Source organism: Pleurodeles waltl, chromosome 9 (assembly GCF_031143425.1).
Source record: "Pleurodeles waltl isolate 20211129_DDA chromosome 9, aPleWal1.hap1.20221129, whole genome shotgun sequence".
NCBI classification, from domain to species: domain Eukaryota; kingdom Metazoa; phylum Chordata; class Amphibia; order Caudata; family Salamandridae; genus Pleurodeles; species Pleurodeles waltl.
In genome coordinates this window covers 536,083,398-536,095,412 of record NC_090448.1, presented here as the reverse complement: position 1 = coordinate 536,095,412, position 12,015 = coordinate 536,083,398, and the positions used below count along the sequence as shown (strand labels likewise).

The following is a 12,015-nucleotide window of genomic DNA, read 5'->3' as shown; positions in this document are numbered from 1 at the left end:
ATGAATGTAACTAGCGGGTTGGACACAGTATCTATGGCTAAAGACCACAGCATTGTTTGGTTTCAATCATCCTTACAACTTAAAGCTCCCTCCTAATCCCACAAAAACAACACTTTAAGTGACAACTAGTTTACAATGGGGCCCATTGTTCACCCACACGCAACTCACAATACATTTTGCACACTCCATGACAGCAAAAGACCTTGAATAGGAAATGGACTGGACTTTCACTGGCGTAGTCAGTAATCAATCTCATCACAGCGCAGGTAACGACAAGAAGGAAGAGAGAAACAAAAACACATGTGGCACATCAGTGTAATGACGGGGAGAGGAAGAGTCCAACAAGCTAAAATATTCTTTGATAGTGACCAGACTTCTGAAACCAGAAGCTCAATCAACTATTTTGTAATTTGTGTTGCAGTGCCATCGGCAGAAACAGGTTTGTTTCGCCATCCCTTCTAAGCTCCCGTTTTCCACTTTTGCTTTAGTACATCAACTGCAGGCTTGGTAAACTCAGGTCACCCAAAGAAAGTATAATTCAGCTAGGGCATTCTTATCAATGAAGACTGCCCTATCTAAACTAGCAGCTGTGGCCATAACCAGCACACAATGGTGAAATGCAATCAATGTACCAATGGCAGATAGAATTACAACTATTGGTATAAAGAGAAATACAAAACGTGCTCTAAAAATGAAGGACGATTTTCTTACCAATGCCATTTCTTCTATATTTGGAATCCACAGCTAACATGGCTATATAACCTCTTCGGAACATCTTTTTGTGCATATCCAACTTGCAGACGATGGCACCCACACACTCCTCTCCTACCATGGCCTTAAAGATAAAGTAATTAAGTGTAAATGTTTTCTAGTTAAATAGCAGTGATGCTGGTAACTACATTGAGTAACAAGTCTTACGTTATCAAAATATATCATAGCAAAGATGTGCAGCATGAGTACCTGAAGAAGATGCGTGGAATGAGTACCTGAAGGGTTCTTTCTCCCTTCTGGACTGTTGGCTGCTGACAAGATGTTACAATAAACGTCTCGAACAGCTTTTTGCTTGGGATTTGAATAAGGGAATTGGCATAACAAGAAATACAGAAGACAAAGAAATGCAATATAATGACAACAGTAAGTAAGAAAACTGACAATTCCCTTTGTCTATTAAGCCTGCATTTGTAATAAAATACAAAGGCAATCCAATGATTTAGAAGACATTTGCTAAACAAATATTAATTTAAAAAGAGACAAAACTAAAAATAAATACCTTCAATTGAGCTCTGCATTTATTTTACAGTAGAGTTATGCAATTGCTGGAACTCACTTAACCATTTTTAACTCGGTCTTTACCAGTTTCCCTTACTTTTAACTGGTCTTTCGACTACTGTAAAATAGCCGTGTATTTTATCTACTGTGCCTAGTAAAGTGCAAATCATGGGTTTTATGCTGCTCATCTCTCACACAAGCTTGTCACTGATGGACAACGGTGTGGAACATTTCTTGGAAAGAGGTGCTGGTGAAGGGCATTAAAGTTTCGATTACATTGCAAAGAAAAATCAGGCCTCCCCGCTCTGTGGTTGTTGCTGAATCCCTCAAAAAAACACCTATGTGAAAAAAAAAAAAAAAACAGGATTGTTGTTTAAAATGACACAGTAGAAGGCATGTAGGGTTTAAAAAAATAAAATAAAAAAAAAAACAATGTTCGACTATCTATCAGTACTAAATGGGGAGTGCCCTTAAAAGCAGACATCATTATTTGCCAAATTAAATGATGGTACCATCGGGCGGCTCCTTAAGGTGCCACATCCCGCCTAGGCTGAAACTGCCAGCAGGCCAGTGAGAATTACACCATATAGGTACAATGGTGCACAGAGCCGGTAACAAGGGAAAAAAGGCACACTGTTTTACTGGCTTACTGTTAGGTAGACAAAACAAAGGACTGCCAAGGAGCTCCAAGCTGTTGGACATGCTAGTTACTCAAAATGCAACTATGACGGATGTGCACTGCGTTGTCATTTGGCCTTTGGTTTTCACTTTAGACATCAAGCTGATTCAGTATTCCTTTTTCTAAGGAATAATGTGTTAAATGTTTTGGAATCGGGCAATCAGTCCAGGTTAATCATGCATAATCCACGATCCCCTTTTAACATGATGGATCCGGTTAGTGAATCTGGAATCAGTTTGGCGAGATGTGGACATTTGAAAGGGTCTGTCTCGGCCCTGGCTAACGAAAGCAACATGAGGTACTTTGCATCTTAATCTGTAATAGCTAAACAGGTACATGATGTTGATCATTACCCCGAGACAATTAAAATAAATGCAAAAAAACACCGTAATCTGTACAGAGAACACCTTTGTTTTCATTACTTTACCTCCGTGCCCCTGAAGCCTAGGTTATGTTTAATAGTCTCTTCATAGGTGACAGTCTTTGGGATGCTGACAAAGCGGAATGGCAATAACATAGGCCTTGTTTTTATTTAGAGAAAGAAATAGAGTTTAGTTTGAAAAATGAGTACTGGCAGAGGGTGTTGGATTTATAGCTGAAAAGCCCCCCTTTTGTATTTGGTTTTGTTGATCTAGCTCAGGTTTTTTCCACTTGAGAGTCGTGTGAAGGGTACTTTGGTATCCTGCAATTTATAATTAGCCTGCTTCAGTAACTAAATGTAGCAACGTGCCTAGTTTGTGAGGAGGGTCATCTCAATGATATAGCTATTGGTGGTAATGAGTAGCAGGTTCACATCCTTGTACTACGGCATATGGAAGAGTTTTCAATTATCCAGTCCTTCATTTGGGGTAAAAATGTTACCCATTTTTCCACACAACTGCATGTGAAGGGTACTAGCTGTAGTATTGTGTTGGCTTTGGCCTCCATCGAAGGGTTATAGTAAGTCTGCTGGTACAGAAAAAGCTAATGCTGCTTAATTAGGATTTACTATTAAGAGTAGAATACTTGGCTCGCCAACAAGCTAGGAGTGTCCCTTTGGTGGTAACTAGGTAATAAGCATGATAACATCTTGATCCTACGAGTGAGAATATTTGCTTAAAATGAATGCACCTTTCTTGAAAACTGTTCATAAAAAAAGGTGAAAAACAGTCCAACATGTTCCTCACTATACATTTCCAATAAACCCAAAGAATGAGGCGTTGAAAAGTAATTTGCCACGGCAACAAGATTAGATCACTGCTGTTCTGAAGCTATCAATAGATTTAGCATAATTATACGGATCCATTCAATATTTATACCTACAGCTGTAATATAAATATTTGCCACTGAAGCATTGGCAGGAAATCGCTCTCAAATTGAAATCTAGAATTTTTCAATGTTGTGTTATCTTTATGATATTGTCTAGACTACAATATCAACTCCAAGCACAAACCCCGTTTTCATATGGAATGGTTTTAGAGCAGAGGTATTCAAACTGGAAGGGGGAGCAGGGGAGAAAGACACTACCTCACCCAAATCCCTGAGGACCTGAGTAGCAAAACAGGGGATGAGGTCAGGTAGGCAATGATCAAGAAGAGCATCAAGCTGAAAACTGTAACTGTGTTTTTTCTGAAAAAAGTGTGAGTGTGCTGCACTGTAGTTGACCATCATAACATTTTGTCACTCTTGTCATAGCTGGGAGTAGGTGTCTTTTGGGAGCCAATACGTCTAAAGGCCCAGAGCCCCCATTTCTCACAAAGGAGCAGTATGTTGATATTTTTACAATTTAGGGCCACAGTGCTGCGTAGAGCGTAATGGCAATAATGTAATGAATTGCATTCTTAAAAGAATTAGCTGAGCATAACTGTTATGTTTGAACTATTACCATGTGTTTTGAGCTACCAGTTTTATAAAATGACAGTGAAAATGTTTTTGCATTCTGGAGGTTCCCGATGAAATTTATTTTACACGAGGGGGCTGCATTAAAAAGATGAAGACCACTGCCACGAAGCAGGTCTGAATTTTGCCAATGTCAAAGGCCCTAAAAAGCATAAAACAGTTGCAGTGTTACAGGCAGAGGGACCTCTGATACAATCTAATAAGGCACATTTTCCCAAAACGTAAGTGTACAAAATCCTAAAACACCATATGTATTTTTATCACATTAGACTTTGTTAATTAAACAAAACTCGTAAAACTGCACACCTTTGATGAACGATCTAACGAAAACCAAAACAAATCAATTTTCACTTGTTTCACAAACTTGATAGGCTACATAGAAGTAATTCCGAATTGAAAAGGAGCAATTTTCGAGTACAGATTGTCAATCTCTTTAGCCGGGTAAGATTAATGTAATCTTGTTCTGTGTTTGCAATCCACACTGTATGAGCACTTACAGCACCCAAATACAGCATGTATTCACAGAAAAGCCAATTCTGCAAAAATATGTTGCAGTTAACTAGACATGACAGCTCTCCAATCAAGCAAAAAAAAAAGTTCACAAAAACTGCACTTTAAGTTGCAGATCTTGACTAACAAGTTGTACCAACAAGTGAGAAGGGATAGTGTTAAATTCCATCCCTACAGCATTCATAGAATAACTCAAATAGCAGGGGACATTTAGTCTTGAGGAACACAGACACTGAATAGAAATACAAAATATATATATGCATATGGGTTAGGACCTTTTAATAATTGTGGTGCTTGAGGGCAGTTGCTAAATTCCCATTCCCTCACTCTCCAAATGAAGAAATTTAGGGGTTCATGCTTTTAAGAGGTATATATGCATGTTAAAAACATCCACCATCTTCTACCCATGTAGCAGCTGAATAGCAGCCCACTGACTAAGCTCTCCAATATCGGTTTTGCCTACAAGAAATAACCAAATCATGGCCAACTTTTAGATCCTACTTGCCCCTTCTGGTGAGTGGACGAAGAACAGGTGTTCATTAGCAATTAAGATGCCTTCAAAGCTTATTCTTGTCACATTTGCTCTGTGTTCAGAGACAGAGGTCAAAAGTCAGTTTGTTGTCTTGAAAATGCAAATAGCTGTCCTTGTGACTGCAGAGTTCCGGGATTTTGTAATGTGAACTAACTGACCTATGTGAAATGAAAGGCTTTTTGAATCAGGTTTTTCCTAAAACACATTTATATAACTAATAATTCAACTTTACAAACATTTCAAAATATATTTCAGTAGCTGTGAAAGACAATTTTTTGTACTTCTGTGCGATGAAAATAATATTTTAATAGGATGGAAAAAAAAGTCAGACAACAATATGGAGCTACGTATAATGCTCCCAGAATGCTCTCTGATCAAATGCAGCTCTTTGAGGCTTAAAAGCAAGTTTGATTCTTTGATTTAAACATAAAACGTTTTTTAAAAAAACGCGCAACTAAGAATTTTTTTTTGCTGAACTACAGTAAAATTGTAGGTATCATTTTGCTGAGTAAAATGAGTTGATGCATGCTATAATATTCTTAATGAAAACCTGTGTAATCATTTTTAACACGATTATGGGGGAGAAAAATTAATAAGCATTGGTAAAATGAATTGGTCCGATATTGGTGGTCAGCAATTTGATTTTGTCAAAGCGTGTCTTGTTTTGACATGGTTTTTATACAACTTTATTGTTGTGGGAGCTGCTGGGACTGCACAATTATAACAAAGACTGGCATAAAGAAAATGTATTTTTGGTCTCAAAATTCACACATTGCTCAGTAGTCCTTCACAGAACTAAACTACATTGTGTGTTGATATGCTCCTTGTGAGAGAGCAGAATGCTGTTACAGAGAAGCCAAAACATAGATGCATTAATAGAATTTTTCAATAAAAACAAAAGGGTCTTAGTTGAAGTCAGACCCACTTAGGGGTCCAAGTCTTAAAAAAAGTCACAAAAATCTACTTATGGTATATTTCCTTTCATTAGTGCAGAGTTATGGCTTTCATTAATTCACAAAAATTAACAGAAGTAGGCCAGGAAACGCAACACTAGAAAATATTTGTGAACTGCACTTTAGCACGAGCAAATAAGCATACATAAATCTGCTCATGCGTTGAGCGTTTACAAGTTAACTTTCCTCCAACCATTTTTTCCCATCAACCCTGGAAGAAGCTTTACTTCTGCCTTCAGGAGTACATTTCCAACCTCTTTTAGTATAGGAAAAGATCAGAGAAGAGCAGGTGAAAGCCCCTAAAACATGCAATTCGTAGGTTTGCACAGATTTAAAAGGGCTGCTTCCAGCCCCAGTGTGATCTGGGGAACTATGGCAAAAGAACAAAATTGCTAGTATTCAAACTGTACTATAATATGAGCCCTGGCATAATCAGATAGGCTATTGTCAAAGCTCTTATATAATGAAACTGCTGGCATAATTTGTCGCTGCACTAATTGGCACCAAAGGTACAAGCTGTTTTTTTTAATAGGACAAGTAGATTTAGGATGCAGCCTGTCCCATGGACAAGTAGATTTTTGTTAAATTCCACACCCCTGAAACTTTCAGCTGCAGGGCCATAACTCTGGATTGTGAATAACCTTTATAATCAGCTCTATTACTGCCATGTTTAACTCTTAACTTGGCCACTGGTATCCACTCTAAGAGAAAACAAGCATCTTACTCCCCATCTGCCTGCAAAATACCTTAAAGTGTCATGCAAGGATGCCAATTGAAGAAGATAAATGCATTCTAAAACTAAGAAAACAGGACGGCAGCCTTTCAGTTCAAACAAAAACCTTCCTACTTCACACAACCAAAGAAAGCCCGAACTCTCGTACTGAAAACAAATATTTGCTGGGTTCTATAGCTGCATTAAACATACAACACGTCAACAAGACAAATGTGGTCCACCTTCCTAGCTACACTAAAAATAGACCACCGTTTGAGGGTCAAAAAATAAAGAAAGATGTACCTCATGTCGAAAAAGCTAAAAACTACGAAATAAAATGCAAGCGGAGAGGTCTTATTGTGGCATGTCCTCCTAAAAAGCATAGGGCTCCAACATTGCCTACTACTGTGCAACATGGCCCTGAAGACCATGGGAGCATTACCACGGGGTTACGGGCAGGACATGGTGCACTAGCTAGTTAGAGGGCTTGGTACGGAAGTTGGGACCGAAGACCCGCCTGTTTAAAGAACTCTTAGTCCCAGGAAGTGTTAGTTGTAGAAAACGTTCTCCTTATACTGTACAACCTTAGACCTAGCAATAAACAGGACCCTCGTTGAAAAAGTTAGGTAAAAAACACCTTTCACTTCTCTGATTTGAACCTCAATTGTGTTGTTTCTATTTAATTTAAGGCACTGCTGTTAATTCACAACGCCTTGACACTGCCTTGGTAATAAGTTCTATAAACACCCAAACAAATACCTAACAGCTGTCAAATGCTACGATATGACGGGGCACTCCGACAACACTGACTATAGCAGTACACATTAAGGCAGGTAAATGCAGATCTGGAGGAGGCAGCTTTTCATACCTAAAAACAGTAACACATGGACCAACCCTCTGTACAGTTAATAATTTTACATTCAGTGACGCACACAACTTCCAAAAAAGTGGGCAGACCGTTAAAAGAAATCGGTTAGATTCTCAAAAATAAGAGGAAAAAGGTGCAGCTGGCGTCCAATACATAAAAATCGTTAAAAAAAGAAAATAAATGACGGGTAATGGGGGGCAGGGGAGTAGCAGCACCGGGTTCAACTGCGGGTGATGGTCGTTGACCCGGGTTCTGGCGAGGCTCTCTGCAAGCTACCTCTTCACTGCACGCCTTTGGCGAGATCCTCACTTACCAAAAAGCAGAGCTGCGGCCAGTTGTGGATAAAATACCTATAAGTGTATATGGAGTAGGGCTCGGACAGGTCTTTGGTGATCAGTCTCATGATCTCGGGCATCTGTAGCTCGGATTCATAACGCACATATCTGATGTGCGGGCCCCGGAGGCTGCAGGCGGCCAGCGCCTCCTCCAGCCCGTTTGTGGCGGGGACCCCGCAGTCAGCAGTCCGCGGCCCATGGTGTGTATCTCCTGGGTCTTCCTCCGAGGCGTGGCTTTTACTCCTGGCCGGCCGCAGATGCCGCAGCTCGGGGGCGATGAGACCGTTGGGGGGATGGTGGCCGTGGTGGTGCGGGTCCTTGACACTGCACTCAGACTCCCCGTCCTCCGGTTTCGGTCCTCTCCAGGATCCTCCGGGGGCCGCCTCCTCCGGCCCGGAAAAGGCCTCAGCCAGCACGCTAGGCCCGGGCGGCAGCTCAGTGGTCATCCTGCGTGAAGCACACGGCTTCCCAGGCTTCAGGCCAGGTCGGGGGCCATCCCCGCCCCGCCGCCCATGATCTCTGCGGGCAGGAGCACTCTGAGCTACCTGAGAAACACTCCGAGCACCGCCTCCTCGCTCTGCTCTCACACGGCAGAGAGCCGCGGCCTGCCGGAGAGCACCACTTCCGGGGAGGCTGTGCGACACTTCCAGGACTGCCTTACGGCACTTCCGCCACTGCCTTACGACACTTCCGATGTCTTACGGCACCGCGCGGTCACAGTAAGGGCAAGATGTTGCCCTGCTAAAGTCTCTGACGGGTGAGCCAGATAGGCACAGAACAGCTGTTTGGCGCTCCCCTGAGGCAAGATGTCAATCGGAGGATGTGCAACTGATAGGGGGTTACAGTAGCTACAGCTAACAAAGTGTCAAATGGCAGGGGTAATTAAAATTTACCCAGTACAGTTTTGAAAAGTGGTGGTTGTGCGTTTATAAGGTGAAACAAACCCCGAATGCTAGCGAAATGACGAATCGGGCAATCCAGTAGGTCTTCCCTTGGCAAACGTACAACTTCTTAGTTTTTCTCTTCGCACATGCAGAAATGCATTTCTTTTCAGAAGCTCGACATCATATATGACATTTTAGAACCGGGATTTGGGAAAGTTTGAAAAAAATGGGGAATGTATTTTCCCTAATGACTTCTATTAAAGGCAGGCATCTGAATATGGGAGGCATATATAATAAAGCAATTTTGGCTTAAAAATTATCAAAATAGGGAGCTTCACGTCAGAATCGGCTGTGGTGGTATGTATGCTGTGCGTTTGATCACGCAGAAATGCTGTCACTTTCAGAGCAGGACAGTCAGTGGAAGAAGTAGGCTAACCCCCGTTTCTGTAGTTGGTTGAAAACAAAAAGTGAATAACCTCTGAACTGATCAATTGATAAAAATGGCTGATTAAAAGCCCCCTGTATGCATGTATATTTGTATACAGTTTTATTATGAAAGCTTTGGAAAACAAGAGACTGGTGAGAGAGCAAGTCTAGATCATAAAACGACACTATCTACATTTGTTTAATTCCTACATTTTAAAAGACTTCTGACTTGTCAAATTCTAAACATCTTATCTGATTTGTGCACACCCGGAATCAAGGGTACCACCAAAGGTCTCCTCTCAATTTGTGTATTGTATGGTTATGTATTGCTTTCCATACCTCTTAGAGTCCTAAAGCAATTTTCATGTTGTTGTAGAAGCAGCTACTATATGGCTCCAGGAGGTAACTGTACTTCAGCAACTTTTATTGAGTTTCCAGATATCTTCCTGGTGCAGGATTGAAAGAATGTTGGTTACAGTTAAACTTAAGTTTAGCTGGAAGCATGTAGTTTGTAGGTAAGGTAGAAGTGCTGGGCGGGCTTCCAGGCACATGAGGGTAATGTTGCGGAGTAGTGTAAAGAGAGACGCTGCAGCACTTTTTGATACTTAACGTCTTGGTGTGGTCGTGATTAGTGATTGAAGATTGCTGTTGGGAGCGTTTGTTACATAGGTTGAGCCATTAATTGGTTCTCCCATAATTATGAGACGTAAATAGTAAGGCCATTAGGTAGTTTTGGCCCATCCATTTATGCTGGTGTGACGCAATGCATATGGAGTTGTGATATGAACTGATACTTTTTTGACCATTATAATCAAAGTAGGTAATAGCCTCTCCTCTCAGACTTAAGAGGTTTGGGATTTATTTGGGGGGATAGCCGTGATTTTTATCCCTTTCTGAATTGTAGATGGTTGCTCATTGTTCTTTTTTCTTGGCTACGGTGTTCTATAGTTTGTAAATTTGGCAGGATTGTCAGTAACGGTGCCCCATTCTACTAGTCTAGGCTAATCGAAACAGCACTGGTTTGTTCTCTTTTGGGGTATCCCAAGTAGAAGAAACATTCTGCGTGGAGTTGAAAAAACGATACAGGAAGGTTTGTCATCGTTTTGACCCTGATTTTCAATTGAGAGCTTGTAATACATTACGACATCCTGTTTTTTACCTTCAATTCATGTGGAGTTTGGTAATCCTATTTCCTTAGACCAGGCTGTGGTTGGGTTACGTTTTTCCATGATCTACAGGTCAGGATCTCTGTTTTAGATGAATTTAGTTTGTGGTTATTTTGTATCATCCAGTTGTAGACTGTCCAGAGGCACCCAGTATGTTGCAATGTTTCAAGAGTTGACAGTTTGCCAATATGAAAATAATCAGAGTGTTATGGGCGTAGTAGTAACAGTTTAGTCTGAATGAGTTGATTAGTTGTGGTAGTGAGGTTACATGTATGTTAAGGAGTAGATGTTAAATGTTGATCCTTGGGGAAACATATTTTGTAAGGAAGTTGATATGTAAGAATGGAGGTACAGATTCACTTTTTATTACAACTATGAGGCATGAATGTATCCATTTCGGCACAGTGTGCTGCATTCCTCTATCATTTAAGCTTTTGAGAACTGATTGATGGATCATAGTATCTATAATGGCTGAGAGATCCAGAGAAAGTAGTGACACCTGTTTCGAAAACAGTGGTATTCTTGAAGTCATCCCAGATATCAACCAGTACTGATTCTGGGCCTCTTCTTCTGAATACAGTTGTTAGAGAAGAAGTTGTTTTTCTCCATGAATTCTGAAATGTGGAAACAACAGTTTTTCGACCAGTTCACTCATGTATGGTCTTTTTGATATGGGTCTGCAGTTTGCTCGGTGTTCAGGATCCAGTCTTCACTTCTTCAAGATACACTATTGATTCATTGATGATCTGTATGGGTATTATGACTGGAGAGGTTGTATTGAGATTGGTTTTGAATATATGCGGGAGGCAAGCAGCAGTATGAAATCCTGCCAGCTGATAGATATCATTAATTTGGTTGTTTCTTTTATAGATAATTGATTGAACAATCATTGTTTTGTTTGTGTATTGCTATAAACATCATTTTGCCCAATTAACGATGTGATATGGTTTATATATATTTTCTTCACAAAGTAGGTCTTAAAATCTATATCTTTTTTTATAATATGCTCTGATTTTGTTGTTTAAATTTGAAGATAATTTTGAACAGTTCTTTGATTTGTTGGCAAGTGAGATCTGTTGTAAATTTTGACATCTCTTGGCTATTTTATTTGTTCTTTTGTCAACTGTGTATTGTCTTTGTCTTTTTAGGTCGAGCGTAAGCATACAATCTCTTGTGGGCTTCCTGCTATTTCATTTGTTAGTTTCAGTGTCATTTAAAAATCCTTGCTTGCTAGTGGTCAGTCGCCCCTCTTTGTCCCACCTTCTTCTGTGTGGGAACAGGGACCAACTTCTGTATAATTACGCTTTGTCCTGTTTATCTGGTCTGCAGGGGACTTTTTTTTTTTACTTTGGTTCCTGATCCTGTCCAGGGAAGCTTCACTTTTCATTTGCAGAGGATTCTTCTTCTGAGCTTAGCTGTAAACAAGGCTATAGATCAGGCTGTCTTGGTCACATTTTGTCTTTGTGGGCTCTTTGCACCCTCTTTCAGCTACCTGGTTCCCTCCCTTCCTTGGCTAGGATTTTCTGTACCCTGTGTGCCGAGAGCAAGGGCTGAGGATCACTTGTAATTGCTTATAGCCTAGGCACCCAACACTTCCAGGGCTCCACAATCCTTAGACAGTGCCCACTTCTGCCCCATACTTGGATCCCACTTGCAGCTCTATCAGTGCACTTCAGTTCACACACTCCAAGCCCTCAGCTGTGCCAGTACCAGGAACCCCACACATGCCAGAGCACCTTAGTTCTTGTAGTCAGTACACTCTGCTGCTCCAGTATTGGCACCTCGGGCCCAGCTCCATCAGTG

The 12,015-nt window shown here is 40.8% G+C and overlaps 1 protein-coding gene across 1 annotated transcript in view; it reads right to left on the bottom strand.

Moving 5' to 3' along the window:
* NAA30 (N-alpha-acetyltransferase 30, NatC catalytic subunit) overlaps positions 1-8,430 on the bottom strand; it is a 33,542-nt gene extending 25,112 nt beyond the window's left edge. Inside the window, exons 1-2 of the mRNA XM_069207442.1 lie at positions 7,715-8,430; positions 712-835 (exon numbers count right to left, since the gene is read on the bottom strand). Of these exons, the coding sequence (XP_069063543.1) occupies positions 712-835; positions 7,715-8,182 (592 nt within the window). The 5' untranslated portion in view covers positions 8,183-8,430. The remainder of the gene's footprint in view (positions 1-711; positions 836-7,714) is intronic.
* Positions 8,431-12,015: the final 3,585 nt, after the last annotated feature.